This window comes from Amblyomma maculatum, chromosome 5 (genome assembly GCF_055883805.1).
Source record: "Amblyomma maculatum isolate TAMU_Amacu chromosome 5, ASM5588380v1, whole genome shotgun sequence".
Classification (NCBI taxonomy): domain Eukaryota; kingdom Metazoa; phylum Arthropoda; class Arachnida; order Ixodida; family Ixodidae; genus Amblyomma; species Amblyomma maculatum.
Genome location: NC_139348.1, coordinates 109,187,492 through 109,214,227, shown reverse-complemented (window position 1 = coordinate 109,214,227; position 26,736 = coordinate 109,187,492). Strand labels below are relative to the sequence as shown.

Sequence of the window (26,736 nt, the reverse complement as noted above, 5' to 3'; positions counted from 1 at the left end):
ACAGGAAAGGAAAGGCGCAGTAGCTGTCACAGGTGTTCTGTGGACACCTGAACCCTGCCATAAGGAAAAGGAGGAAGGTGGAAGTGAAAGCAGAAGGAGAGAAAGAGGTGCCATAGTGGAGGTCTCCGGAGTAATTTCGACCACCTGAGGATCTTGTGGTGCACTCACTTCACACAGCACATTGTTTGCGTTTTTGATGAAACTTTATGTTATAAATTTCAGCTGTGTTAAAAGTGTTTTCGGACTTCTTGCCTTCTTGCTATGGCGAGTAGACTGATGTGATGTTGTATGAATTGTTGTCTGCGGCTTTTATTATTCACTCTGAGGACCAAGAATCGTGAGCCTTGAGCAGTGTGTCACAGAATTTTACCGATTTACACAACCTGTGTCCTGAGCATTGCAAATTTTCTGAAGGTCTTATTTGCTTGCAGGAGGTTATCGCAGATCCCGGACATGCTGCGCGCGATGTTGCCGCGCTGCACGACCGCTGAGAGTGGTGGCAATTTTTGCGCAGTCGACATTATGCCTGCCATGGAGGAGGACCGTAACGACTACCTCAAGTTCAACCTGCCTTCGTTTGGCTTGTGGTGTGACATCATCCTGCGGAAGAAAGGCCCAGTAACTGGGCGGTTAAGGAAGCACATCATCAACACCATTTTTGAAGCCTGCTTCAAGATTACACTGTGAGTGATGTGTATTCTTGTACTCATCTCTTGTGCGATTCGAGCTTAATAGAAAGCGAAATCTACCTAGACGTTCGTTGCTTGAGGCATTGTTAAAGGGCCACTGAGGAAGGACAAATTAATTAGCCTACATCAATTGAGTGCTGCAAATTAAGAACAAATGGGGTCCTTTCCAAAAATGACAGATTTTGCAAGCCAGAAAAGACGAAACAAATTAAATAATTTTATCGATGGCTACTTTGGTCAAACTGCTCCGATGTATCAGGCTAGCAAATTCCTTTTTTTAATTGCTATTTTTTTGGCATTAATTATGTCTACTGGTACCTTTAAAAATGTCAACTGTACGCATTAAAATTTTTATTTTGAAGAAGAATTTTATCAGATGTTTACCTCTGTGGTGATGCGAACTATTGTGATGGGTGGTGTGAAATACGAGGACCAGCTGGAGCGTTTGGCTCGAGGCATGATCGACTGTATATGGCACTCGGTCATGCGGTCATGCACGATCGCTTATTCGTCAATGCAAATAAGGCAGGTATGTCCAGTGTGAGAGATGCTGCAAGGGAGACAAATGAGGAAAGACATTATGAGTGTGGCCATTTTGTTTGACATTCTGGATTGACATTCTGTCCAGTCAGCATGGTACATTGTCATGACATCACCAGCTCCATTCCTAATGGCTTGGTGATGACGTGTGGCTGATGATCCTAAAGTTACAGGGTTTAATCCTGGCCCTGGCGGCTACATTTCAATGGATGGAAAAGCGCTAGTGTGTTGGGCAGTATCAGCACATCTTAAAGAAACCCAAGCAGTCTTAATATTGTCACACAGTGGTGACTGCAGTCCGCTAGTCAGGAGAACAGCGAAACTTTATTGTGCTGACTTGCACCCACTAAGAGGTGAACAGCTTGGCGGCAATGATAGCAACAAATGTGCGCAGCAGCTATAATCGCTGCCAGTCTTGGCCATGCTTAGTTTAAAGGGGGCTAAACTTCGAGACAGCTACTTAACGAGACAGTAATTAATTAAAGCAGCTGCAGTAACCTCAAACAATATGTAGGACTGTGGGAAAGGGAAGAAATGCAGAACTAATAGCTGTTGGCTAGAGGCATTCTAGATAAATTTCATCACGTCTCTCATTACAAAGAAAGGCACATGCCAGCTGGTCGTTTTGAGCATGCACAAAAGTTACAAAACTTTGCGGCAGTGTACCAGGGGTGACTCTTATAGGTCATACCTGAACTGAACTGAACTGAACTGAATTGGTTCACAGGAAAGGAACGGCGCAATATCTGTGACACTTGCTCTGTGGACACCTGAACCGTACCTTAAGAGAAGAGAGGAAAGTGGGAGTCAAAGTGGAAAGAGAGAAAGGGGAGCTGGTAGTAGAGGGCTACGGAGTAATTTCAACCACCTGAGGATCTTTAGCGTGCACTGGCATCACACAGCACATGGATGCCTCTCAGTTTTGCCTCCATCGAAATGCAGCCGCCAGTGGTCGGAATTGAACCCGGGAGCTCCGGCACAGTAGTCAGGAGTCTTACCACTGTGCCGCCGCGCCTAGAAATTGCACATGTGGTTTCAGTCTGTCCGGTCAGTGTGGCACAGATTTCTGAAACTGTATTACAGCGCTCGTGACAGTGATGCCACGCAAAATGGGGAATGAGGCCTTCATATCTGTTGTTGTGAAAGTGTATTGTCTGCAGTGTCACTCTAATGACTGAAGTGTAAGTGGGCTACTTTTGAAACTTTTCATACGGCGTGATTTAGAAGGAACGCTCTCTTGTACGAGGCCGACACGTAGAAAAAGACAGCCCGCTTTATTTTCACATGTAATGGCCTTTATCGAAGAAGTCTGTGGTTTTGAGAATGCCTTATTGCGCTGTTCACCATTTTCGTGCGCACTAAATGTATTCATATTTGCTTTGGAACTATTTGAAGTAAATTGCTCTTTGCTTTGATCTGAAAAACAGTAATTCATACAATGCTTAGGTCAACTTGTGCATTTTCTGCGCAGGTACCCAACCAGGCGACTGTACAGGAGAGCGATTGACTCACTGGTTGTGAAGTACCCGCACCTGGTTTCGGGATCACGCGATTGGGTGAGATGTTTCTCGCGGCTCTACATTGCCCGATTTCACCTGCTGTAGGTGTGCAACTTGACTTGATTAGCGAGTATCTAGTAAAAGAATTTTCAAGTGGTTATAATCTTAGTAGACAATGTATCCTCTCCAATGGCAAGTCCTGGAATGTTAAACGGGCAGAACATTGGAATTGAGGCATACAATTTTTTTCGTAGCTGTAGAAAGCTTCCTGTACGAGGTGATCAATTCCATATCAGTTTTGTTAGAAACACCATAGAAAAATCTTTCCGAGAATTTTTCTGTCAATACATGCACCCATTTTTATGCAGGCCAGTGCTGGAAATTATGAGCAGCGGCCGTAAGGACAGTTGGATGTCAGCAAAAGTAATGTACTGAAAACAAATATAAATTTCATCAACGTGGCAGTGATTACACATGCTTTTATTGCAGAGTAGCATTCATTTTAGTTTCCACACCCAAGGCTGTTATCGCGCATGAATGTACGCCTCATCAATGAAACCTTCAGTAGGCCATGGTCACCGTTTCATTCCAGAATGCAGGACTTTACGCCGCCTCCATCTAGTGACAAATGCTAGAACATCGTAGGTGATGCAAAAGAATTAATGTTTTAAAGGGAAAGCCTTTAATGCCTCATCGCAGTCGACAGAAGGTTGTCAGCAGAGGTGTCATGGTTTCGAGAGCGAGAGTTAAAAATAAATTAATAAGCCTTGTCTTCCACCGTGGAATCTATCCTTTGGATCCCCAGCCGAGCGCTTTATCAACTGCGCCACACCCCAGATTGTGAAACGCTTTTCATAATTCCCCTTGTCTACCATGAGGATGATAACGAGATCTCGCGAGTGACAGATACTGCACCTTCCTTTCCTGTAAACGAATTATAGAACGCCGGTGAACTTTGATGCGTTCAATGAAATGCTGGTTAGGTTCGACAAGGGGCGCACGATGTACCGTCATGACAAGTCATGTCGTCACCAGGCAATTCATGCGTATATGAAGCTGACCCCGCCGGGCGTCCGATCCAGGCGTCCGTGCAGCACCTTATTTGATTCTTCCTCGAACACTGCACCACACAGGAAACAGAAGCAGACCCAGATATCTAGGAGGTGTTAGTACCGCAGGCATCAGCGAAATTTGAAATTGATTACAGGATAGAAAAGGCGTAGTATCTGTCACCACACCATAAGGAAGGGAGGAAGGTGGGAGTGAAAGAAGAGAGGGAGATAGAAGTGCTGTAGTGGAGAGCAGGGATTCACTTCGCTAAAAAAAAAAAGAGAGAAGAAGCCTCATCATACTTTAGTGGTCCAAAGTGCCATCTAGAATTTTTTTATCGATGCACGCGCTGGAGAGTGTGCAACATATTTTTACGCACAAGAAAGAAGGGAAGCGGACATGGGCATGGACGGGAACGTTCACGCTAGGCCCGTCGACATTATTACAAAATGATCTTATCGCTGTTGGTGATGTGCGGTTTTCACTGGCCTGCTGCCCCGTAGCAATGTAACAAAACAAAGGGATCACTTCTGGAAGAATAAAGAACACTGTGCACTTGTAACAATCAATACTATTTTCTCAAGATGGGGTCACATGGGCTACTCAAGGGATAATGACATTTCACCATGAGAGGGCACTTCAGTTGTTTTTATGCAATTTTCAAATCTTCGTTTCTTGAATATTGCAGTGCTTGATCTGGGCTATGTGAGGCGAGATCTTTCCATTGCCACCATAATCTGATGACATATTTTGGTTAGTGCTGGCCCTTTAATGTGCTCATTGCTAGCCTGCTCCACCGTTACGGCCGGCAGTGTTTTCTACAAGGATACTTTTTCTCGAGAAAAACACGTCTGAATGCATAATTTGTGAAGAGAAAGAGAAAGTGATTTAATGAAAGGAAAGGCGGAGAGGTCAGCTGGCAGTAAAGAGACCCTGCTGTTCCACACTGGGGAAAAGGGACATTTACCTAAACGTACACAGAAAGCAATTTGAGTAGTCAAGACAGCCAGCAGCCTAGAAATGTCGTGTCTCACGTTGTTTTGTGGAAGAAAACTCAAAATGCATAAATTCCTTATCGGTGTCTCTCTAATGTATGCTTGCAGGAACGCTGGTGCATTTCTCTGAGAGCCAAGTTCAAGTACTTGCGACGGAAGATTCCAGAGCAGTTACTGAAGCTAGGTGAAGGGAAGGCAAGAGAAGGCTCTACGCAGGGCCGGAAAGAGGGCCGGAAACGAACACTCGCCGACCTGCAGCAAATCCTAGCTGTCAAGCGACGCTTGGTGAGGAGCGAGTGACGTGTTGACTTCTGTCACGAGTGGTTGTGTTCCGGAATTTATGTGTTTAGTTGGCATGTTGGCCTCATTATATCGGCATATCAGCTGCTGAAGAAGAATCAGGTGCAGTTGATCAGTGTTTGGGGCACTCAGCAACTGAGCCACGGTATCTGGGTTCAGTCCCAGTCGCGGCAGTTGTGTTTCGATGGAGACGAAACTCGCAAGATGATTGTGTGTTGCTAAAGGCACTAGATGGTCTGAAGTAATTCGTAGCCCTCCACTGCCATAATCTTTGTACAGCAAACGGTATCAAAACTGCATCGTAACTGAAGTGCCCCTGAAAAGATATGTGAGCATGCCAGGTGTGTACCAGTGTATGCTACATAGAAACAATCCAGAGAGTATAATTGCTTATATACAGTGTTTATTACACTGTAAGTGTACTGTGCGATGTCAGTGCACATTAAAGATCCCCAGGAGGTTGAAATTACTCCGGAGCCTTCCACTGTGGCACCTCTTTCTCTCCTTCTACTTTCACTCCCACCTTTCTCCCTTCCTTTATGGTGTGGTTTAGGTGTCCACAAAATAAGTGTGACAGATACTGCGCCTTTCCGTTCCTGTGAACCAATTATTATTTGCTATTAATTAATTTATTTTTATTGTGTCGTCTTTCTCACTGCACCCCCATTGCCGGTTATTATTAATGCGAAAGCATTAATAGGTTATGTTGGTGAGGCCAAAAGCATGGGTGCAAGAAGTGAAGGCACGCAAGAGATGCAAATAATAATGGTAATACAGTCGTACCTCGTTAATATGGACACTTTGGTTTCCGACCAAAACTGTCCATAAAGCGAGGCATCCATAATAACGAGTCATGTATAAAACCGAAAAGCATTTATTGAAAAAAAATTGTAATTAACGGTGTGCACTGGTTTCAAAATTTGACAGAACAAAATTCGATAGCTGCTAAGCAGCTGCTTGAGATTCTCCTGAGATGAGGAAATAGCCTAGCTGTCGATGGTACCCTTTTCATGAATCCGTCGATTCGAAATGCCATGTCTATCCTTAAACCTTGTCAGCCATCCTCTTGAGTAGCTGAAGTCAGTCATGCCTTGACAGAGCATAGAATATTTTTTCTTTGTAAACATCGCACTGTTTTACTGAACAAAACATTCCGTAAGTCATCGCAGCTAAAACCTATCAAGACGGAGGAGAAGGAACGGTATCGTACCAATGATGTTGCCAAGGCAGTGAGCCTTCTCTTGAAGCATTTCGTTGCTCATGACAGCACCCTTCACGTGCATATTCCCGAATCGCGTTAATAAGGCTGACTCCATTTCTTCGAACTGTGCTGGGCGCTGTCGGACTGTGGCTGACACTGCGATGCTGACGTTGAGCCATTTGTCGGAGTCCTGTAGTATCGATGCTACCGTCGATCTGGTGAGGCTGAGGCCTAGTTTAACTTAATCCCAGTCCCTCATGGCTTGGATTGACTGAGATGGCTTTTGCCGCTTGTATTTACAGATTTCCCACTTCGCACCTACGTTCAGCTCCGTTCTTTTGCATTTAACTTCTGCCATGCCAAAAGTCAGACTAAAGTTTATGGTTACAGTCCCCTGCTTCTTTGCACTCTTTTTTCCTAGTTAACCTCTCATCCTTTCTGTTCTTCTGATTCTCTCTTTTTTGCCTTGTACTGTTTCTATAAGGAAGCAAGGGAGTCAAGTTGGCAGGCTGCTATGCAGAGGGCTATCGAACAGCCCCTTCCTGACACCGTTTGTATGTGTTCCTATATGAAACAAACACTGCAAGCTGAAGTACAGTTTAGAATGACGGTTAGCTGACTATGAAGAGCTCAGACCTTGCCAAGGCCGCATCGTTAACTCAAAGCGAAGCCGACATGTGGACCGGAAGCGCGTCCAGGACGGGCCATCCGGTTCCGGTTGCGTGCTAGTCGCCTTTCTTTTGTCGCTGTACTTCGTGAGTGTGTCTTAACTTCAGTTCCAGCTGCCACTTTAGGTGCTTGTCTTTCTTCCTGTCATTTTTTTCTTACGCTTTTAGCGGCTTCTCTGTTCACGTTCAGCAGAATTTATTGCAACCACATGTTGCTGTTTTCCTGACTGCGGCCTCTCGTTGCGGCGCTTCTGCTGCACTCGGAAATCTCCCGGTTCTCTCCTTATGGGGTCTTTCTTACTTATCTGACCCTCAATTTACTGTGTACGTTCCCCCTCCCCCCCCACCCCCTTCCTATCCCTAATACGGCGACATGCCCGCTTTGGTTCTTTTCAGCCCCACAGGACTCGTTCAGGCATCCAGCCATATCGGCTGTCGCGTAGGTTTACGGATAGCGCGCCCTTTACTTGCGCTCGGACTTCTCTGCTTTTTTCAAGCGCTGCCCATGTTAGCCAGACAAAGATACATGGGCTCAAGTGGGCTGTGTGCATTCTTCCCCTGTCCATTGTCCAGACAGCGAGTTTCCATATTAACGAGGCATAAATACATTGAAAAAGTTTTATCCACAGAAAAACTCCATAATTCGAGTTGTCTATATTAACGGGGCACAACTCACTTTTATTAAATTATCTGAATGAGCAGTTTGCCTAAGCCATCCCAGTGGCTTAGGCAAACATCTGCATTGTTTTTATTTTTTTCTTTTTCCCGCTGTCAGTATCATCGTCACCATTAATCATTATTATTACTGTCAAACCCATTTATGATGATACCAATTTTAACTATATATCGGATATAACAATGGGCAGCCGCTGCACTGTCAGATTCACCATGTGTTCTATTAAACCACTTATTACAATGGTGTCATATTTCATCATCGTTTAAAATAATCAAATACGGTCACTGAAAGTAAACAAAAATGTGGAAACCCGGCGACCACAAAAGCACATGTATGCGGAGACGCCGACAACGCCGATGCAGCAGACAAAAAGAGAAAGAAAATCGGGACAGAGCGCTTTGAGCCAATGCATTGGTCAGGTGCTCGGAGGAGGAGGGAAGGCGTAAGGCACTGATAGGCACTGTCGTTCTGAGGGAAAGCTTTGAGCACTCCCCCTCTGCCTCTTCACGGTTTAGCAGTCCATTCTGAAGGTGTGCTGACCGTGGTGCGCTGCACTGTCCTCCCCTATTTGCTTTGTCCAGGCCCCCGCTTCGGTTGCACATTTTGTGGCGAAATGCAACAGCGTTTGTGCACGTGTCTTTGTAGCATGGTTCTCCTAGTGTGCCATCATCGTTGCCACGATCTTGCTGGCCCTGGATTTTCTGTGAACAGCAATGGAGGCTCCTCCTTCAAGAAGCACGGCACAACCGGTGCAGTAGAGAAAGTAAACGGCAATAACGCTAGAAGTTAAGAGGAACATTGTACGTGAGCATAAGAACGGCGTAAAAGTGCAAGCACAGCCTGATGCAACCGACAATATCATATTTTCCGGTATATAAGAAACGTTTTCTTTTTCTTTTTTTTACAAAATTTTCAGTAGTGGGTTTTATCAGTGGTGCATCTTATGTATGTTTTCTTTTTTTGTTTTGAGAAATGTTCATTGACGAACTTTATCGTGAAACTAATGGTAGCGACGCCTGGAATTACAATATTTACAGTAGTTATGGTGTTCTAGAATTGTACAGCCATCTCACTGGCAGAATGCGAAAAGGTGGCAATGTCCGTGCTCCTCGCCCTTTCCACACTGCCAAGACAAGCTAGATCAAGCTGACTGTCTTTTCGAGTTACGAATTACAACGTTGTTTTGTGGCTGTTGGATGTGTGTTTTCTCTTTCCTGCGTGTGCTCTGCCGCGTGCAGCGGATCGTCCATGCACTGCGACGATCATCGCAGTGACTATGAACGCAAAGAGGATGCCTGAGCGATGTCGCGAAAAATCGGCGACAACGTACCAAGATCAAGCCTTTCAGGGCTTTGAGTAATAATGAAGTATTTCTGCTCTCACTGAGCGAGAGTTTTTTCGTGCATAAATGCTGCCTCAATTTTTTTTCCATCGTTTCCACGTGCACGTAACAAATTTTCTTTCAGGCACATAGCACGCGATGGTCGAGCAAAGATATATATAGTCAAGTCCTGTTGCCCTAACCTGAATAAATTGATGTGCGTCTTATATACAAATTTTTTTGTTGAAAATCTCTTAATATGCGTTGTGCATCTTATACAAAGGTGCGTCTTATAAACCAGAAAATATGGTGTTGACAATCACCCGCATTGCGCTCAAGATTGAGAACGAAAGCAGTGCCAGTGCTGCCTGTGCAATGGAAGACGGCAGAAAATGGGTTCGACAGGGTTCGACATGGGGCCTACAAAGACGTAGGAACAGGCGCTCCACCAGTGGTTCTTGAATGCCCGTGCAGCAAACGTGCCGATTAGTGGCCCGATTTTAGCGGAGAAAGCGAAGAATTTCACATACCTCCTGCGCAACATCGATTTCCAGCCTGGTGGTGGTTGGATTCAGCGGTTCAAGGAGAGACATGGAATCGTCTACAAGGCAGTCACGGGCGAGGCAGGATCGCTCGATGTCAACGCTAGACAGAAGTGGCTTGAGGAAACATTTCCCTGCATCCGATAAGCATACGCGGACCGGGACTTGTACAAGGGGGACAAGACTGGGCTGTTTTTCCAGATGCTACCGTAAAAGACGCACACTGTCAAAGGCGATCTGTAGGGGCGGCAAACAAAGCAAATTACACGTGACCATTTTCTAGTGTGCCAACACGGACAGCAGCGACAAGTGCCCCGCCTTCGTCGAAGGGAAATCCCGCTGTTTTTGTGGTGCTGTGAAGATCCCAGTTCGCTACCATCTTAACAGGAAAGCACGGATGATGCCTGCACTTTGCCGCAAGTGGCTGGTCAAGCATGATCATTAGTTGCAGCGCGAAGGCAGGAAGGTGGCATTGGTGCTCGACAATTGCACTGCAAACCAAGCACCTCAGAAGCTCTTGCATGTGGAATATTTTTTCCTCCCACCTAACACAACTGCATGCTTGCAGCCTATGAACGCAGGCATTATTGCTTGCTTCAAGGCGCTGTATCACCGATGTGTCTTGAGCAGGCTCACTCTGAATCTCGACATTGCTGTCTGAGAGCACCGACTGGTGCCGGACTTGATCTCATTCCTGATGGCAGTAAAGTTCATTTTTGGAGCTTGGGCAGAAGTAAGCTCCTCCACCATCATGTATTGCTTCAGGAAAGCATGCTTTGCTGGAGATGTTGGCGATGCGAAAGGTCGCGAAGCTCCTGCCGACACAGCAATGACCAAACTTTGGTCCACAGTGAGTGGTAGTGACGGCAACGCGTCGAGACTTGAGGAATTTTTACATACCGACGATACAGTTGTGACAGATGAAGAGCTGACGGACGAGGCTATCACCGCAAGTCACTGGCGTGGAAGACTGTTACAGCAGCGACGACGACGATGAACCAGGCAGGTTGCATCTCACCAGGAAGCTTTGAGAACGATCTGTGGGACTTGGTTTTTTTGCCAAGAACCTTCCACTGCACTATGTTCAGCATTTGGATGCCCTGCAGAAAGATGTCGGCCAGATTGCCGTGAAACTGACAACGTTTACCGATTACGAGTTTCTTTCTACTACGAAATAAAAAGTGTAAGCTACCTCGTCCTCATGAAATGTGTAGTTTTTAATGTTTTCCTTGGTTTTTCTGCCTAACCCAGTTATAACAGTTATCGGTTACAACAGTGATATTTCCATAGCACTTCAATATTGTTATAAGTGGGTTTGACTTATGCCAAAGCAGCGCTAATGCTTTCGCATTCTCTCAATGCACTTTCTGCAGGGATCTCTGTTTTTTTCTTCCTAATTAGTTGCTCTTCTTACCGAGTGCTGCTTGGAAGGTGTCCAGCGGGAAACTAGCAATTATCTCACGTCTTGCTCCTTCTGTTACCCACTCCATGAGCAACAGGGGTACCATATTCCTTTTTCTATGCAGCAGGCAATGCATGTAGTGTCCATGCCTAACTGTCACAAACCTCCGCCTTTACGGTGGACAGAGGCGTGGGAGGAATAAGTTCACAATAGGCACTTTTGCTGCAACAAATGAATGTTTATATCGAGTAGTTAGATTGACATTGTATAATAAGTAAAACACTACAAAAGCTACAACGACAAGGTCGCTATAAAACAGACTTAGTAAATTACAGAAGAGAATCCCGACAATGAACAAATGCAATGTAAAGAAGGCTGTAAGGTAATACAGTCGAAACTAGATATATTGAACTTGAAGGGCATCGTGAAATAGTTCGAAATATCTATAATTCAATATACAGAAATGGGCTTGAGATGCCATTTACGGCCATGAAAAATGATACCGTATTTGTCGCTTAATCAACCCGCTCGCATAATGAACGCACCCTCCACTTTTGTCCCCGAAAATATTAAAAAAAAAAAGTGAACCGTTAAGGCCAGTTCACATGCAGGTGATTAAGCGAACTCGGCGATGAGCGGCAGCGGCAGCTCAAAACAGGTTTTTGCGTTGGCGTGGCAGAAATCGTGAGTGTTCTTGCTTCCATGTGGAACAGAATTTATTGGTGGCGCATCCCTCCGTTTTGGCCCTATCACGTTTTTCCCCTCTCCCGAACACCACGGCTGCATTGGCTGCGTCCGCTCCGCACCGGCCATTGCCAAACTGGTTCCCTCTCATTCCTTCACGCACATGGCTTGCAAACATCATGTGCTGCCGCGAGGTAGTTCACCACAGATGCATGCGTCTTTGTAGAAAAGGGCACGGCACTGCTCTAGAACGTCATCAAAGCTGTTCCCTCTCGTTCCTTCTGCGCATGGCTTGAAAACGTCATGCGGCAAACAGCTAAGGGTGATGCGATCATCTTTGGGCAAGGTGCACCTTCCAGTGCGTAGTGCAGAGTTGGATATATCGAACAACCGGTGAAACTAAGTTTGATATATGACGCAGCTTTCCTATACTTTTACATGAGATTTTCAAGGGAATATTCTGCGAGTTTAATATAACCAAAATTTGAATTATCCGGGTTCGACTGTATTGCAAGAGCATATTCAAAATAGAGTGACTAGGAGCGAAGAGATAGACACAAAATTTGGCGGACATATGCTAAACGGAAGTGCCTCTTCTTTCCTGGAAACCACTTTGAAATGCTGCTGATGCCTGCTATACTGTGTTTGCTTCTGTGTGCTGTGTGGCGCAGCGTTCAAGGAAGCGCCAACCAAATGAAAGGCGTCGTACGTATGCTTGGATTGGACGCCCGGCGGGGTCAGCTTCGTATATGCGTGAATCACCTGGGACATCATGACCAGTCGTGACGTCATGGTCATATGTGACGTCATCGTGATGTCAGTTCCGGTTATTAGACATGGCCGGAGGCAACTTTTGGTGGATGTGACGTCACTCCATCCCCGTGGTTATATCGACGTCCGTGCTATTTTGCCGCAATTTTGACATTTTTTGCTGTAATTGATTAACTAATTACGCCACACTCATCAAACTTGACTTCCTTTATTTGATGCAGCCATTCTTTTCTTCCTATCTTTATTAGTTCCCATTTAACGAAAGCGTTACAGACAGATGGACACGGTCATGGCCGCGAGCATGAGCCATTAAAGGCTTTCGCCTTAAACAGTGTTTTCTGGAATTTGCGAGCTGATTGGTCTGTGCATGAGGGTGAGATTTGGAACTATTCTCCTTGAGATCGTATGTCACAACTACGGAGAGTGACAGGCCGTCCACTGCAGCCATGACGACTGCAATGTCGCAGGACACCCTTCTGGTAACTGTGAAAGTCATTTTCTCGTGTGCTGCCTGAACCCCTCATTGGCGTACTAGCGTGGTCAGTGCTTTTGTGCACAAGTTGGTGGTGATGATGATGACGTTGAAGGCAGAACCTTTTGTTTTCTTTGCCATGCAGCTTGTTGACCCCGACGAACCACTGAACTCGAATGACACGCCCGAAAGCCGCAGCGAGTCAGTCGAGCCTGGCAACTCGGAACCCGCGTCATTCCAAGCAGAGTCTGAACAGGGGGACACAGAACAGGAGCCGAACAGTTGTCCCGACACCTCTGAAGCAGCCTCTCCTGTGGATGACGATGACGACAAGAACATTACAGTTGCCGACCTGCTTGGAATGTGCACCGACGAGGCCGCTGCCGAGAAGCTCGTCGAAAAGGCAGCGAACGAGTTATCAGTTGGTGGGAAGAAGAGGGGCAGGAAAGCATCAGAGAAAACATGGTAATGTACTTTGCTATGTAGTTTTTGGTCTCACTGGGTAATGAGCAAGAAAAAAGTGTGGATCACAACAGCTGTTCGTAGATTATGTTGTGCCTGTAGAATAGACAGCTTCAGATGATAAACAGGAACGGTGCAGTTAACATAGAGGGTCCCCATCATTGCAGCCTCAGGGAACCGCAGTGGCTTTAAAAGGAGCTAAAGAGCCTCACGTGCTTTCCTGCCTATTCTTTTAAAAATAGAGTGTGCAGGTGTATGACCCTTCTAAAAGTGCCAAAATTTAATCACTTGAGATTGACTGCACAGCGAAACGGCTAGCCATAAGCAATTGCAGTCTAGTTAGTCCCAAAAAGAAATGGGTATGGGTAAACGGGAGGGGGGGACTTAGGCATCCATAGAAGTGGGTGTTTGGGGATTCCTAAAAGGTTCATAGAACTAGACCCTATACAGGTTACAGGTATTTCCTTTTTCTCTATATGATCCTCAGAAAGGGCCTTTCATTTCCCATATTACCATCTCTCAGCCGAAGGAAAAATTGTGTGGGTCAAGCCCAGCACATTGCAAACCAGACACAGAGTGCTACAAAGCACACAACGAGCTGGGCTTGTCAAGGGCCAGAAATGAGTTGGCTCGCGGTTTTGCATGAAATTTGCATTTGGAATTCATGCATAGCACCCAAAATTTGCAAATTAACAGAATTGGTGCTGGCCACCACTTCAAATTCTTTGGCAAGTTTTACTTTAGAAATTAGGGGCCCGCAGATAAACTTCGAATTATCCAAGATTTCAAATTAACAGAGTTTAGAATTATCGAGGTTTTACTGTAGGTGCATCATATTCATTCACTACTCTGTGTCGCAGATAAGCTAATATATCTTCCTGTTTTATATATCGAATTATCAAACTATTTCTTGATACCCTTTGAGTTCGGTGTGTCTGGGACTGACTGTAGTATTGTTATTTAACAAGGTGTAAAAGTTATAGAGAAGCATGCAATTATACACAGTTCACTGCAGAAAATCCTTGTTAACCTGATGTAATATATTGAGAATTTCGATTCATGGGGTCATATGCTCCTAAACACTCAACTGTGATGCTTCTTACATTGTAAAGCTTCCTTAGGCTTCAATTATGTGCTCTTCCTCTAATTGTCCAATAATCAATTAGTGCAGAGTGAAAGACTAGAGTGGATAGGAGGATTAATAATCGTCAGTGCATGAGGCTCACCCAAAGGCTACCCACCACATTTCAGTGGACAGCACCATGGACTGGTCGCCAATTTCATGAGAGATAAAATCTTGTGTCACATTCTCAACTGATAAAACAGATAGAACAGAAGGTGAAAGATGCTTCGAAAAGCATGAGTCTAATACAGCTGTGCTGCATGCGACATTTGCCAATGCGTGGTGGGCGATTTTACTAGTAAGCAACAGTTGAAAGTTATCGCTTATCTTGCCCGTATTTGTGTCCTTGTCTTGCTTCCAGCACTACCTGAATCTCAGACATATTTCACCAATTTTCTCGGCCGATGACGCTTCTGTTTTCCTGGTATTGCAGTGCAAAACTAGCTAGACCGCTACCTTATTTTTTTTTTCTTCGTCTTTTCTCAGGGACAATGATGAGGTGCCTGTTTCGGACGTCGTGAAGCTGAAAAGGGTCCCAAAGTCGGTCGAACATCTGAAGTTCAAACTGCCGCCCTTCACTGGCATCCAACCTGCTCTGAACGCCAAACAGCCATTGGATGGGAGGCTGCGCAGCCAAATCGTCAACTGCCTCTATGCGGCGTGTCGCAAGATAACTCTGTAAGGTGCCACTCTGAAGCTCTGCACGTTTTTCTGCAGTTCTGATACGAAAATCTCCCACACGGTACTCTTGACGTCCGTACCAGAGCTGACGGCTGCATTCATCGCTGATCTGTCTTGAAAGCTGAGGCTGCTGTTGTAGTGCCAGCAGCAAAAGTTTTCGGGATCTCCAGCACGTGGCAGAGTGACAGAAATTGTGTCAGTTGGAGGTGGTTGCCAGCAATCAGTTCAGTCCCCACCCCTCCCAGTTGACTCCCCCAGTTTCCAACAACGATTTTTGCAAACGGTAGACAGAGCTTCAGTGAGTGACAAGGCCTCAATCTGCGCTTTTCTTGTTTTGTGCAGCAGCCTTGTGTGTTGGGAAAATGCATTTTTTTCAAAATGCTTTTTGCTCCAATTAATTTTTTTTTGCGCAAGACATATTCTAAATGCTATTTGCTTTGAAATCAAAGAAATTTACTATTCACTTTGAAGCTGGAAGCCGCTACCTGTACAGGCCTGTATAACAACCCTGTTTTCCATGATAGGTGTTTCTTTGTTGCCAAAATGTCATAGTGTGTAGATTGAGGCCAGCTTTAAATTGTTGCCGTTGTCCCTTACATACGTGCAGTACATAAGGGACAATGGCAGTACGTGCCCATTTGCATATCGTGCTGGGCTGCTAGGCCCCCTGTAACAACTTTAATGCACAAGTTCATTCAGTGGTGCTCTGAGCCCACTTTTTTCTTTTACTGCTGTCTTCACTCAATTCCTGATTAATTCCTGATTTCCTGACTCATTCCTAATTCCTGGTTTTACTGCAGCAACCCACTAGGGATTATGAAATACTGCTCAAATATCATGGTTGCTACTTGTAGCATTAATCCTTTAGGAGTTCCTCTAAACACAATGCATTTAATAATGATTGGCTGCAAAATCTGGCAGCATTCATTTTGGCAGAGTCCTCTAAATGCAGCAGAATTACTAGTTAGTATTGCTGCTGAAACTAATATAAACAAGTTTGTGAATGGATCGTGTTATTTAAATTTTTTTTTGTGTATGTGCTATGGACATGAGAATTGGTAGGAAGGTCTCCAAGCTGTTGAGTGGTCTGAATTCACGTCGCCAAAGTTTGTTTTGAAGAGTCATTCACATGTGCGTGTCTCATGACAGCTTTTGCTTACGGGTGACAGGCATGAAGCACTCTCTGGAAATGAACAGACATGGGCAGTTTTGGAATAGCAGTAAATAAAACTGCAGGCTGCAGAACAGTGTCAGGAATAATTCGTGTACTATTATCGTGCTCGAAAACTGAGCTCCGCTAACACATAGCCTTAGACTGTTCGATGTCTTCTTGGTTTTAATTTCAGCTTGGTCAGCTCAAGCCCTCTCCTACCAGCCCTTTCTTTAGCGCTCCAATTCATCTAGCTTTAGTGCCTCCATTGCATATGCTGCAAAAAGGAGAGAGTATCACAAAGGTAGCAATGTGCCCCTATAATTGAACAAGCAAATTTCTGGTTCTCTTTTTCTTTTTTTTTTTCATTTCAAGGTGGCATGCTGTAGGGCAGCATTTTGTATTGATGCCAGCAGCTCATGCAGTGTCTGCTGTCTAAAGCTATCCCAGTTCGAAGAGAGCTCTGGCATTGATAGTGTGAAGGTGTTGTGCTTTTACCAAGACATCCTGCTGTGTAAAAGCGTGATTTAATCTTCTCGCATCTTTCTGCAGGTACCCATCAAAACACCTCTACAGGACTGCTGTGGACAGCCTGTTGATGAAGTACCCATACCTACGAGGTTCCGACGACGAGACGGGAAGGGTAAGGCCACACAAAATTTTACGCCCTTCAGCAGTTGAAATTAGAGGAGAGACGAAATGCCAGTTATTTTAGGTACCGCGGTGACAAAGTCAGCATTTCAGACCTCTTTGAGACACGTGCACAGTCTTCGCTGCGAAGAGGACAACCATCTTCATGTACTTTTCTGCTACCTTTCTGCCTGCTTAAATGAAAGTACTCACTTCTGAAGAATATATTAGCGCTGTTAGGTCAACACATCTGTGACAACATGCATTTGATACTAGCCTAGATATCTACCCGCAGAAAACTAATAGAAAAGGGTTCTTAACACACTACAGAGTTTGCTCCGCATTAGCTTAAGTTTAAAATTAGTAAAAGATTTAGTTGGAATGGGCAACAATTAGCTTGACTTTTTTTGGCTGTGCCATGCTTTGAGCAGAGAGTGACTGTCGTTTGCAACGGGCTTGCAGAAACTCATACATGAATGGAGCCCACAATTTTATTCTCCTTAAGCAAAGTTCTGTTTGGAGGGAATTTTTTTCATTTCTTGTTTACTCGTGTGATGAATTAACATTTTGCCAAATGGCACAAATTCTGGAGTTATATTTATTGCGTGGGGCACGATGCATACTGTGGTCGTTTCCTCGATGCTACCCAAATCTTTATGCCTAATAGTGCATTTGCAGAGTGGATGTGTTCATTATGTGAATAAGTGTGGTACATTCGAGGCTAACTGGGTTTGAAGCATCAAATTGAAGGACCAAAAGATTTGAATTCAAGCGCACTAAGATTCATGACCAATGACTTTCCCGCAATCCTGGCCTTACTTGATGTGGCGCACAGTCATTGAGAATGCATTGAAGCGCATTGTCTTGCCTCTGCCTGCAGCAAATATGGCTCGGCAGACTGAGGGCAAAGTTCAAGAACGTGCGACGACATCTGCCGGAGAAGGTGTTGACCTCGTGCGACTATGGAGGGAAGCGTACCTCCGTCATAACCCGACGCCAGGCACAGAAAAACATCAACAAAGCAGACACAGAGGAGGCTGCTCAGCGCAACTCACGTACTGTGGTGAGTGCCTTTCATGACTGGCTCGTGCTTTCATTGTAGCAGGGCCTGCATTCTTGGAGTGCGCTCTTAAAAAAAAAACGAGGCAAATAATCTCACAGATCACGTTATAGTTGTGCAGGTGCTTCCATTGCCTCTGATTGAAACTAAGCTGCCTGTTCCCGGTTCAGAGAAATTTAATCTTTGAACCGCTATCCCCGAGCTGTACTCGTCATCGGTGATTGTACTTAATAGCACCAGCGACGAGTTGCACTCTCCTTTTTCAATGTCGCACTGCTCCTAATGGCAAAGATGACTTATGGTTAGCAGTTGCTGTAATTGCAATTTTCTACACCAGGTGATATGGCGGCTGTACATGAAAAACTGTTTCATGCCTTTAGCGCACATCTTACGCCTGACAGCAGTCACTAATGCCATTGCACGTGAAGATTACTAATAGTGGCAATGTCGCGAGGTAAAGAGCTCTTCTTGGAGCAGTTCTGACAGTGTTGCTGACAATCTAGAATTTGTTTCCAACCGTGACTCTGACTTTGTTTGCAGCATTCGTATACAGAGGGAAATACGACGGTTAAGAGTGTCCGCATGCACTGAGAGAAAACCGCTTCTCAAGAGCAGTTTTAACGCGATAGCGTTAAAGGTCCCATTGCCCAAAAAATCCAGCATTGACGCAGAGCTGTGAGCGAAAAATTATGAGCAAAAACTTTTTTAACATTTGCAGCAGCTAACCAGAAAGTCCATGCATGCCTTCACTTACACCTTTCCTTTGCCTCCTGCTTAACTTTGGCAGTGACTCTACTGTACTCATTCATAGCATACTGTTTTGTCATACAGTCAGTCATTATTACAGTGCAGTTTCAGTGATGTGACACGGTTGGTGCGAATTCGCAGAATATCCTGGCTAGAATGCATTGTGTACGAAGTGCAAAATTTTTGATGTGCCGTACATCCACACACACCACTGTGGATGATTTCGATGCACCAGCCACGACTGTACCATCAGCTACTGAGTGCTGTTTGCACGTCACCGGCACCACGGTCATCACTTCTGTGGTACTCGTTATGACTGTAGTCACCAATGCTGCAAGTGAGCAGTTAGTTGCATGCAGTTCGCACATCACTGACTTCACAATTGCCAGTCATGCATTGTGTACTGTGAGCCGTAACACGCCCGTAAATAAATTTAGTCAGCCATACACAGATGTGCGCTCATGCATTTTTTGCATCTGCCGCAGTTGCTCAGAGTTCCATTCAGCTTCTGCTGGGTGCCCAGGCTCTTTTAATCGTGGCCATGATAACCGCATTTTGATGGAAATGAAGTGTAAAAAGGCACCCATGTGCTGTATGATGCTGGTGCTCGTAAAATGTGGTCTAAATTAATACAGACATCCCTGATATCCCAAGTTACTTTGGTACATTAAACCTAATGTGCCATATATACAGAAGCTTAGTATTTCCTGCACATCTACGTACAGGTTTTGTTCATCTTAGGAATAGGACTCCGTAGCATTTTCATCATTCAGATTCTGTGTTATTTGAATATGGTATACTTTGATGGGGCATGGATCTAAGTGCTTTTTTTTTTGACATTCTTAATGGACAGAAAGGGGAATGATGGTCCAAACACGCATGATTCTTTGGTGTCTTTCAGAGATAACTGTGTTTACCCGAGGGTAGGAAGACTGAGGACCTCCGCCGTAGTGGAGCAACATATACATGTTTGTGTGGCTTTTGCCAAATGCCACATTTGTGAGAATATTGCGAGAGTTTTTTTTTTTTCTTCAAATCACCTCCTCCAGAGCATCCATCATATTAAATTCGAAACCCACGCAGAAATAATAATGAAAATTTAAAGAAAAATTTCCCTACCCTTCGAGATACCTGTGGCGGGCTCAACGTCTTCTGAGAAGAGAACGCGCGGTTCATTGCCAGAACCATAATGAAATTTACTCACTGAAACCTGACCTGAATTCTGTGCATGGAGAGCGTCACAACTTTTCTTGGACAGTGTTGGACTGCTGTGAGGAAATTTCTGCTCCTACTTAAGACCAATCGAAGCCTTTCTTTCACCTCTACTTTCAGCGCGCTGACCGGAAAGTTCAGGCAACCAAAGCCAAGACCTCGGAGCAGGCCGTCACGGAGACTGCTGACGAGACCACAGAGGGCAGCGCTTCCGAGTTCAGCCAGCTGGTCGCATCGAGGGGGAGGCACGAGAGTGTCAAAGACATGCCTGTTGAAGAGGCCATCATGGCCTTTGCCTGTTACAGGAAGGAGCCCTCCGTAAGTCCACACAGTTCAGTGCAGCTCACTCGGCAGGTGTGGCGGCAGAATTGAAGGGAACGCACTGTCCACATTTAGTCTTCCGCAATACATCAGTGGTGTCGTCCAGTGTCCCTTTCTGTAGATGTCTCGCTCTGGTTTCTGTCCTGTCCACACTTTACCAATGATCATTACCCAAAGGTATGAGTGACGGGGTATTTCACTGCGCTGGCTGTACTAGTGTCAATGCTTCCTCAGTGTCGTTGGTGTCGTCGCCTTGGCCATGTGTCCCATTCCACTGCGAAAAAATAGGCGACTAAAATTTAGTCCGTTCATAATGTTACTAGTTATACCAATATACGTTTGCTATAACAGTGAACAGCTGCAGCGCTATCAGTATTACCGTGTGTCCTATGGTAAAATAAACTTCCCGTAACAATTAACTATAAACTGACTGCCTTTAAATCACTGCTAGGTGTAGCGCACTGTGAAAGAAAGCTGCAAGTTCGTTTTGCGCACGGCCTGTAAAAAGCTTGTCAAAGGGTTAGGATTAGCTGTAAGGTTTAAGTATGTATAAAAGACAGTGAGCAGAGTTTTAAGCACTTCTTAGCAAGCGGAGAGTTGAGGTCACAAACCGCACTGTTTTTATATTTTGATCAACAGTGTGTGGACTGGATTTAAAATTTTTTCTGGAATCTCTGTTTGGGCCACAAAATACAATACTGAATCTTGTGCCATATGCATAATTTCCTCAGTTGCGTAGTACGTGCTTAAACAGGAGTGAATCTACGTCCTGTTCTGCATAAATTTCATGCGGGTAATATACTGAGTAGAAGTGCCTCTATCGTGCTGTAGACAGAAGGGGTTGACGATGATGGTGGTGAATATTTTGGGCCGATGTGATCGCCTTGCTGCATGACTGCTGTGGTACACTGCACACGCCTTTACCCTCTAATGAGTCTGTGATGTGAAATGTTATGTAACTTGTGTGTACACTTTGTGTCACTTTTTTTTTTTTTGCAGCTGCTTGCAGAGTTCAAAATTCTGTGGAAGGTCGACATTGCCGAGGCCTTTGAAAAAGGCATCAAGCGACTCTTCCTCGTGCTGATGAACTCTGGGACATCAGAGGAAATCTTAACCATTTCTGAAGCTGATGGTGGTAAGTGCGTGGGCTTAACCTGTTTGGGAGTGTTTTAAGAAGCTTAGAAAAGCCAGCTCGTTAAATTGCCGAAGGGTTTTGCTTCTAAGCCCTGTCATGGGGCTCGTTGCGGATCTCCAGCTTTCAAAAATCTCTTGGATAACAAATCTCCTCCTCACTCATCTCTAGCTTACCTATATAAGTATTCCAGTATCGCTTCTAAAGTCCTCTTTAGAGGGCTTAGAAGCGAACCCCTTGGGCTATGTATTTTTGACAAAGACTGCACCAGTTAGGGTTGTGTGTGTGCCTTTCCGCAGTTATCCCAAAGGGGATTGGCAGTCTCTATAAATAAAATAAAACAAATAAGTCTGCAAGTTCCAAAGCCGTTGGGAGCTTTTGTGGCGAGGCCTCCGTGCATGTGCGCACTGCAGGTGACCTCTTGCTGCAAATTTTTTTTACCTTGGAAAACAGAGGTTCTAAAGATGCATTCTGCTATGCCGTTGTGTTCCCTGAAACACTTTTATGAGTTCACCAGCCACTCCCCTCCCTCCCCCCTCTCGATTTTTCTCTACCCACTTTATTTTGAAGAGGATCTGATCATGGTGTTATATTTTGTAGCAGGTGACATTCTAGTGGAAATCAAGAAGAAGAAATGGACATGGGCAGGACATGAAGTGCAAAGAAAGGATAACCAATGGTCACTTAGGGCAACAAACTGGACTCTAAGGGAAGGAAAGCGTAGCAGGGGGGTGGCAGAAAGTTAGGTGGGCGGATGAAGTTAAATTCGCAGAGGTCAAGTGGATACAGCTCGCACAGGACCGGGTTAGTTGGAGGAATATGGGAGAGGCTTTCACCCTGCAGTGGGTATAGTCAGGCTGAGGATGATGATGATGTTTTGCTGTATGGTATTATTACAGCTGAATCTCAATGATACAAGTCCCGCGAAGCCATGAAAAGATACTTGTCATCCAAAAGCAAACAAAATTTATATGCAGAACCATAAGAAGTGCGTTCATGCACATCTGTTTACAGCTGATGGAATCTATTTGCGGTTGCCTGACCACAGCTGACTAACCGGCGTGCGTACAGCATGACTAGTGGCCTCAGAGTTGGCGGCATTTGGGCTACACATTGCCATTAAATACAGGTGCCTGTGCGTTCTTAGTAGCAGCAGTTGTTGAGTCATCTTGCTTGCCACATAACACAGCTCGCTGTACTCGTGGAGCGAGCCGCATAACTGCTGATTGTGGCATCGACGACGTAGGGCATCACTTTTTGCTTGATGGTTTGGTCGTGGCTAGCACATTCATATTGATCATAATGGTGCAAGCGAGTGTTCGTTACATGTGATTTTGTGCGCTTTGTATAAAACTCACGGTGCCCGGGCAATTTTACATATTTGTATCATCTCGAAATTTGAAGAAAACAAAAATTCCTTTTTTTTTTTCCGCATGCACATCTTCAGGAAGTGGCTTAAGTCAAGACATGCAAAGCTCTCAGAATGTTTTGAAAGTACCCACCAAGGTGGCTCTATGTATTTTGATGCCCATTAATTAATTGGCAGTGTTCTAATTATAGCATTCCTTGCACACAGCCCGTGTGTGTTGCTTCGAGGTGTTAAAGGGCGATTCCGGACTTTTTTTTCGAACATTCTGGATTTCTATTCATGTTACATTTCTTACAATCCCGTCTTTCTGGTACAAAAAGAGAACCTGTTTTTTTAAATATCATGTAGAAGTGTGTTCAGAAAGAGCAAAAACTATCAAACTAAAACCGACAGTAGGTTTTGCCAACCAGTGTCGTCACAACATACCAAGCTATGACATCATGGGTATGGCCACAAAAACAATTGTGCGTGCATTAATTAGTAAAACTGGTGATTGTAATACCACTTTCACACGGACACTTAGGATCACAATCGGTAACGATTGTGATTGAAGTTTCAAGCGCGGCCAAGATGGACCATGCTAAACGCGCCCACTCGATTCCTATCAACAAGTTAGATTGCTACATGAGGATGGCGCTACGCGCACGATGAACATCGGGATGTGTTTGTATGTAATATATATAAAAATACTAGCTTGAATAAAACTTTATTCTCCTTTTTCTGACTACAGTTTCATTGGACGAGCAGCAGTTGTGTCATCAACTATGCGCACAGGCAAAGCACCAGGCGACTAGCACATGCGAAAACTGGCAAACGTGGTCGAGCCCCACATTTGTTTACCACTGCCAAACCACGCACGCGGTGTCGAGAGTTTGAACATAGCTTTGCAGTTCAAATCACATGAATTTAAAGACAAAGCTTTTTGTTTTAAAATTGTATGTTTTGAATTAAATCTTTTGAGTAGCCCTTACCTTTAATTAGTATATTTGATTTTCTGCGAATGAGGGTGGCAACAGAAGCTCGACCGCAGTCGAGGCGGTAGAGCAGGATCGTGGGCTATCACGATTGAAGTCTCCATGTAGCAGCGCCGAACCCAGGTCGAGCTCGATTTCGATCGACTTGATCACTATCCGAAGTGCCCGTGTGAGAACAGTATAAGTGACAGCTGGAGTCACTATTTGTCTGAAATGGCCAAAATCAAGCTCAGAATTTTATCCTGCAGCAAACGCAGAATGAATATAGACTATCGTGCATGCAGTCCATCATGCACCCAAAGTTGCTCCTAGAAATCTCGCCAATTGATGCCATGATTTAGGATTTTTTAAAACCTATTTATGCATCAACAAAACATTGCTGCACTGTGAAATTTGGTACAAATGACCAAAAACATAAGGAGAACATAATGTGAGATATTCGGTAAAATCTGGGGAGATTGGCTCCACCGCAGTGGTACAGTGGTGAGACGCCAGACTGCTGTCCCGGAGTACCCGGGTTTGATCCCGATCGCCGGCGGCTGCGTTTCGATGGAGGTGAAACGCGTCCGTCCATGTGCTGTGAGATGTCAGTGGACGTTAAAGATTGCAAGGTGGTCGAAATTACTCCGTAGCCTTCCACTACGGCTCCCCTTTCTCTGTTTCCACTTTCTCCCCCACCTTCCTCCCTTCCCTTACAGTGTAGTTCAGGTGTCCACAGAAAAAAAGTGTGGCAAATACTGTGCCTTTCCTTTCCTGCGAACATATTTATTTAATGAAAAAGTGCTGGAGTTGCCCTTTAAACCACAAAATACTTTTTGAAAGCTTCTGCAGTTTTTCAAGATCCCAATTGTAGAAGTATTGTCTTTCGCACAATCGGAAAGTGTATGCGATGTGACAAGCCTGTGAAATAGTGCAATTTTTGCAGTTTCCCTTTCTGTCGCCTGCTCATCACCGTTCCTTGCTTTAAAAGTCTCCATCTTTCCTTGTAGCACTTCAGTTCAGTTAAGTTCAATCTATTTACTTTGGCAAAATTTGTGTGAAAGTGGGTGATGAAAGCATCTGGGCCCTTAGCAAGCCGCTTGTTTGTGCCGATGCAATAAATAAGCAAAATTAGTGATCGATTTTTGGTGGTGAAATATTATCTACTTTCTGATCAGTTATCTTCCAGGTAAAGAATGCTTACTCTGATAGTTCTCATTAATCAGGTGCACAAATGACCAATCCCCAATGCTCTCATTGGTTTCACATATCGCTTTGGTTTGATATATCATATGATATGTCATACGGTATCATGTCATCATAGGTTAGAAGATGAAGTACAGGGGCGCAGGATGGAGCACTGATGCTAGGCCTGCAGTCATTAAGTCGTGTGCCATCACCATCCATAATTTTGTTCTTTCTTTGTTAGCTTCCAGTCATTTAACAATAAATATGCATGTCTGATCTGTTTAGTAATTTTTGTTATAATTGACTATTTCGTTGAATATTTTGTTATAATAATTGTCCTGCATGGATAGAAAGCTGATGCTATACTTTCTGAAACTGCAGACATCTGTGTGCAGGTTAACCATATTAAGTGCATCAAGCTGCACAATGATCTCCAACAACATTCAACCATATTTGTATGATATCTGGTGTGTGTGCGTGCGCGTGCATATGTAAATGGGTGGGTGTGTGTGAGAGCAAGGGATAATTATGAATTTATTGCTTACACACAGCTTGTTCCAAACAAATTTTTGTGCCAATTGATAAGCCTTCGAGCTCCTCTTTGAGCTGTTTTGTTGCAGTTACTTAATTTTCTGTACAGTTTTGATGCTGCTGTCTTTTGAGGTCCTTCTTATCATAGTCATAAAGAGAACATAGAGGCAGTGTTTTCCTCATGGTGGGTGGTAGTGGGTTTGCCGCCCACCTGTCAGGCTGACCATCCGCCTCTTCAATCACCCGCCCGCCGCCGGCAACTTTCTTTGACAGTGGCTAGACCAGTTGCATCATTTCAGACTCTGCATTGGGCGTCACTGACCCTTTAGATTTATTTCACAATGGTGTCGGGCCGTCTTTATGCCTACTCATATTTTTTTCTCTTGCCTCCGTGTGCTTCCTCCGCTCTTAGAGTAGGCTATCATGCAAAAGGTTGCCGGTAATTTTGGGTGATTCGAAAATTTTTCTTGAATGCCAAAGTGAGGGGATTTTACTATGTTGAGACGGTGGCCGCCGCTTTCTTCTTTTACTTGTTTTCATTATTGTTTATGTTTCTGAAAAGCTGCATTTTTCTTTTCGTGCAATCTTGTGCAGCAGCTGCTTGTCTGGCGCATTGCACTTTCAAAACGTTCCGTGTTTCACCGTGATGTGGTGCCATCGAAGGTCCCACGTTCGGACCAGGCTAACATAAATGTTGCGCACTCTAGTGCTAGCGGGACATTGATGCATAGACATATAGACATCAAACGATTTGGAGTCGTGCCATGTGCTTCGAGACGGGTCTGAAAAGAAGAGCTGGGCAGCTATCTTTGCTGTTGTTTCTTTCCTTCAAGACATCTGATGTAATGCTAATAGCTTATTATTTGGTCTGTACAGCCTCTCCCTTATTTCTGACTCGCAAACGTCCATTTCTCAAAATGTTTTTGGGAGAACCCTTCATAAAGGTGCATTATTTCTTGTTTTTTTTTTACTAGCATGAAGAACATTGAAAACTCTCTCAAAGTCCCTACAACTTGAACCCGGTGTTCTGAGTGTATATTGTTCAAGTTGCCATGTGAACACTTAGGCTCTTTTGCAGCACTTTGCTGCAGGAGTTAGAGCCAGTTACCCACCATGCTGTCCCAAGAGAGTCTGAAAACTCTATGTTACTTTCATTTCATTTTATTACCTTAAAGGCCCCTAAAAGGGGCGTTACATATAAGGAGTAGCAAAATTGAAAGGTAAATATTCACAATAACAGGAAAGTTCTTACATTTTCAATGAACTGATGTGAGCAAATGATGGAAGCAATGTTGTCTGAAAGGCCGTTCCAGTCTGCAGCTGTGCGAGAAAAAAAGAATGTGAGAATGTGATGGTCCGCGAGCGTG

General features: G+C 44.6%; 1 protein-coding gene across 1 annotated transcript in view; it reads left to right on the top strand.

Moving 5' to 3' along the window:
- LOC146189207 (uncharacterized) overlaps positions 1–26,736 on the top strand; it is a 44,396-nt gene that overhangs the window by 9,738 nt on the left and 7,922 nt on the right. Inside the window, exons 6-14 of the mRNA XM_084604108.1 lie at positions 432–683; positions 2,701–2,785; positions 4,882–5,058; positions 12,956–13,275; positions 14,882–15,073; positions 16,779–16,869; positions 17,737–17,919; positions 19,996–20,193; positions 21,196–21,331. Of these exons, the coding sequence (XP_084460234.1) occupies positions 432–683; positions 2,701–2,785; positions 4,882–5,058; positions 12,956–13,275; positions 14,882–15,073; positions 16,779–16,869; positions 17,737–17,919; positions 19,996–20,193; positions 21,196–21,331 (1,634 nt within the window). The remainder of the gene's footprint in view (positions 1–431; positions 684–2,700; positions 2,786–4,881; positions 5,059–12,955; positions 13,276–14,881; positions 15,074–16,778; positions 16,870–17,736; positions 17,920–19,995; positions 20,194–21,195; positions 21,332–26,736) is intronic.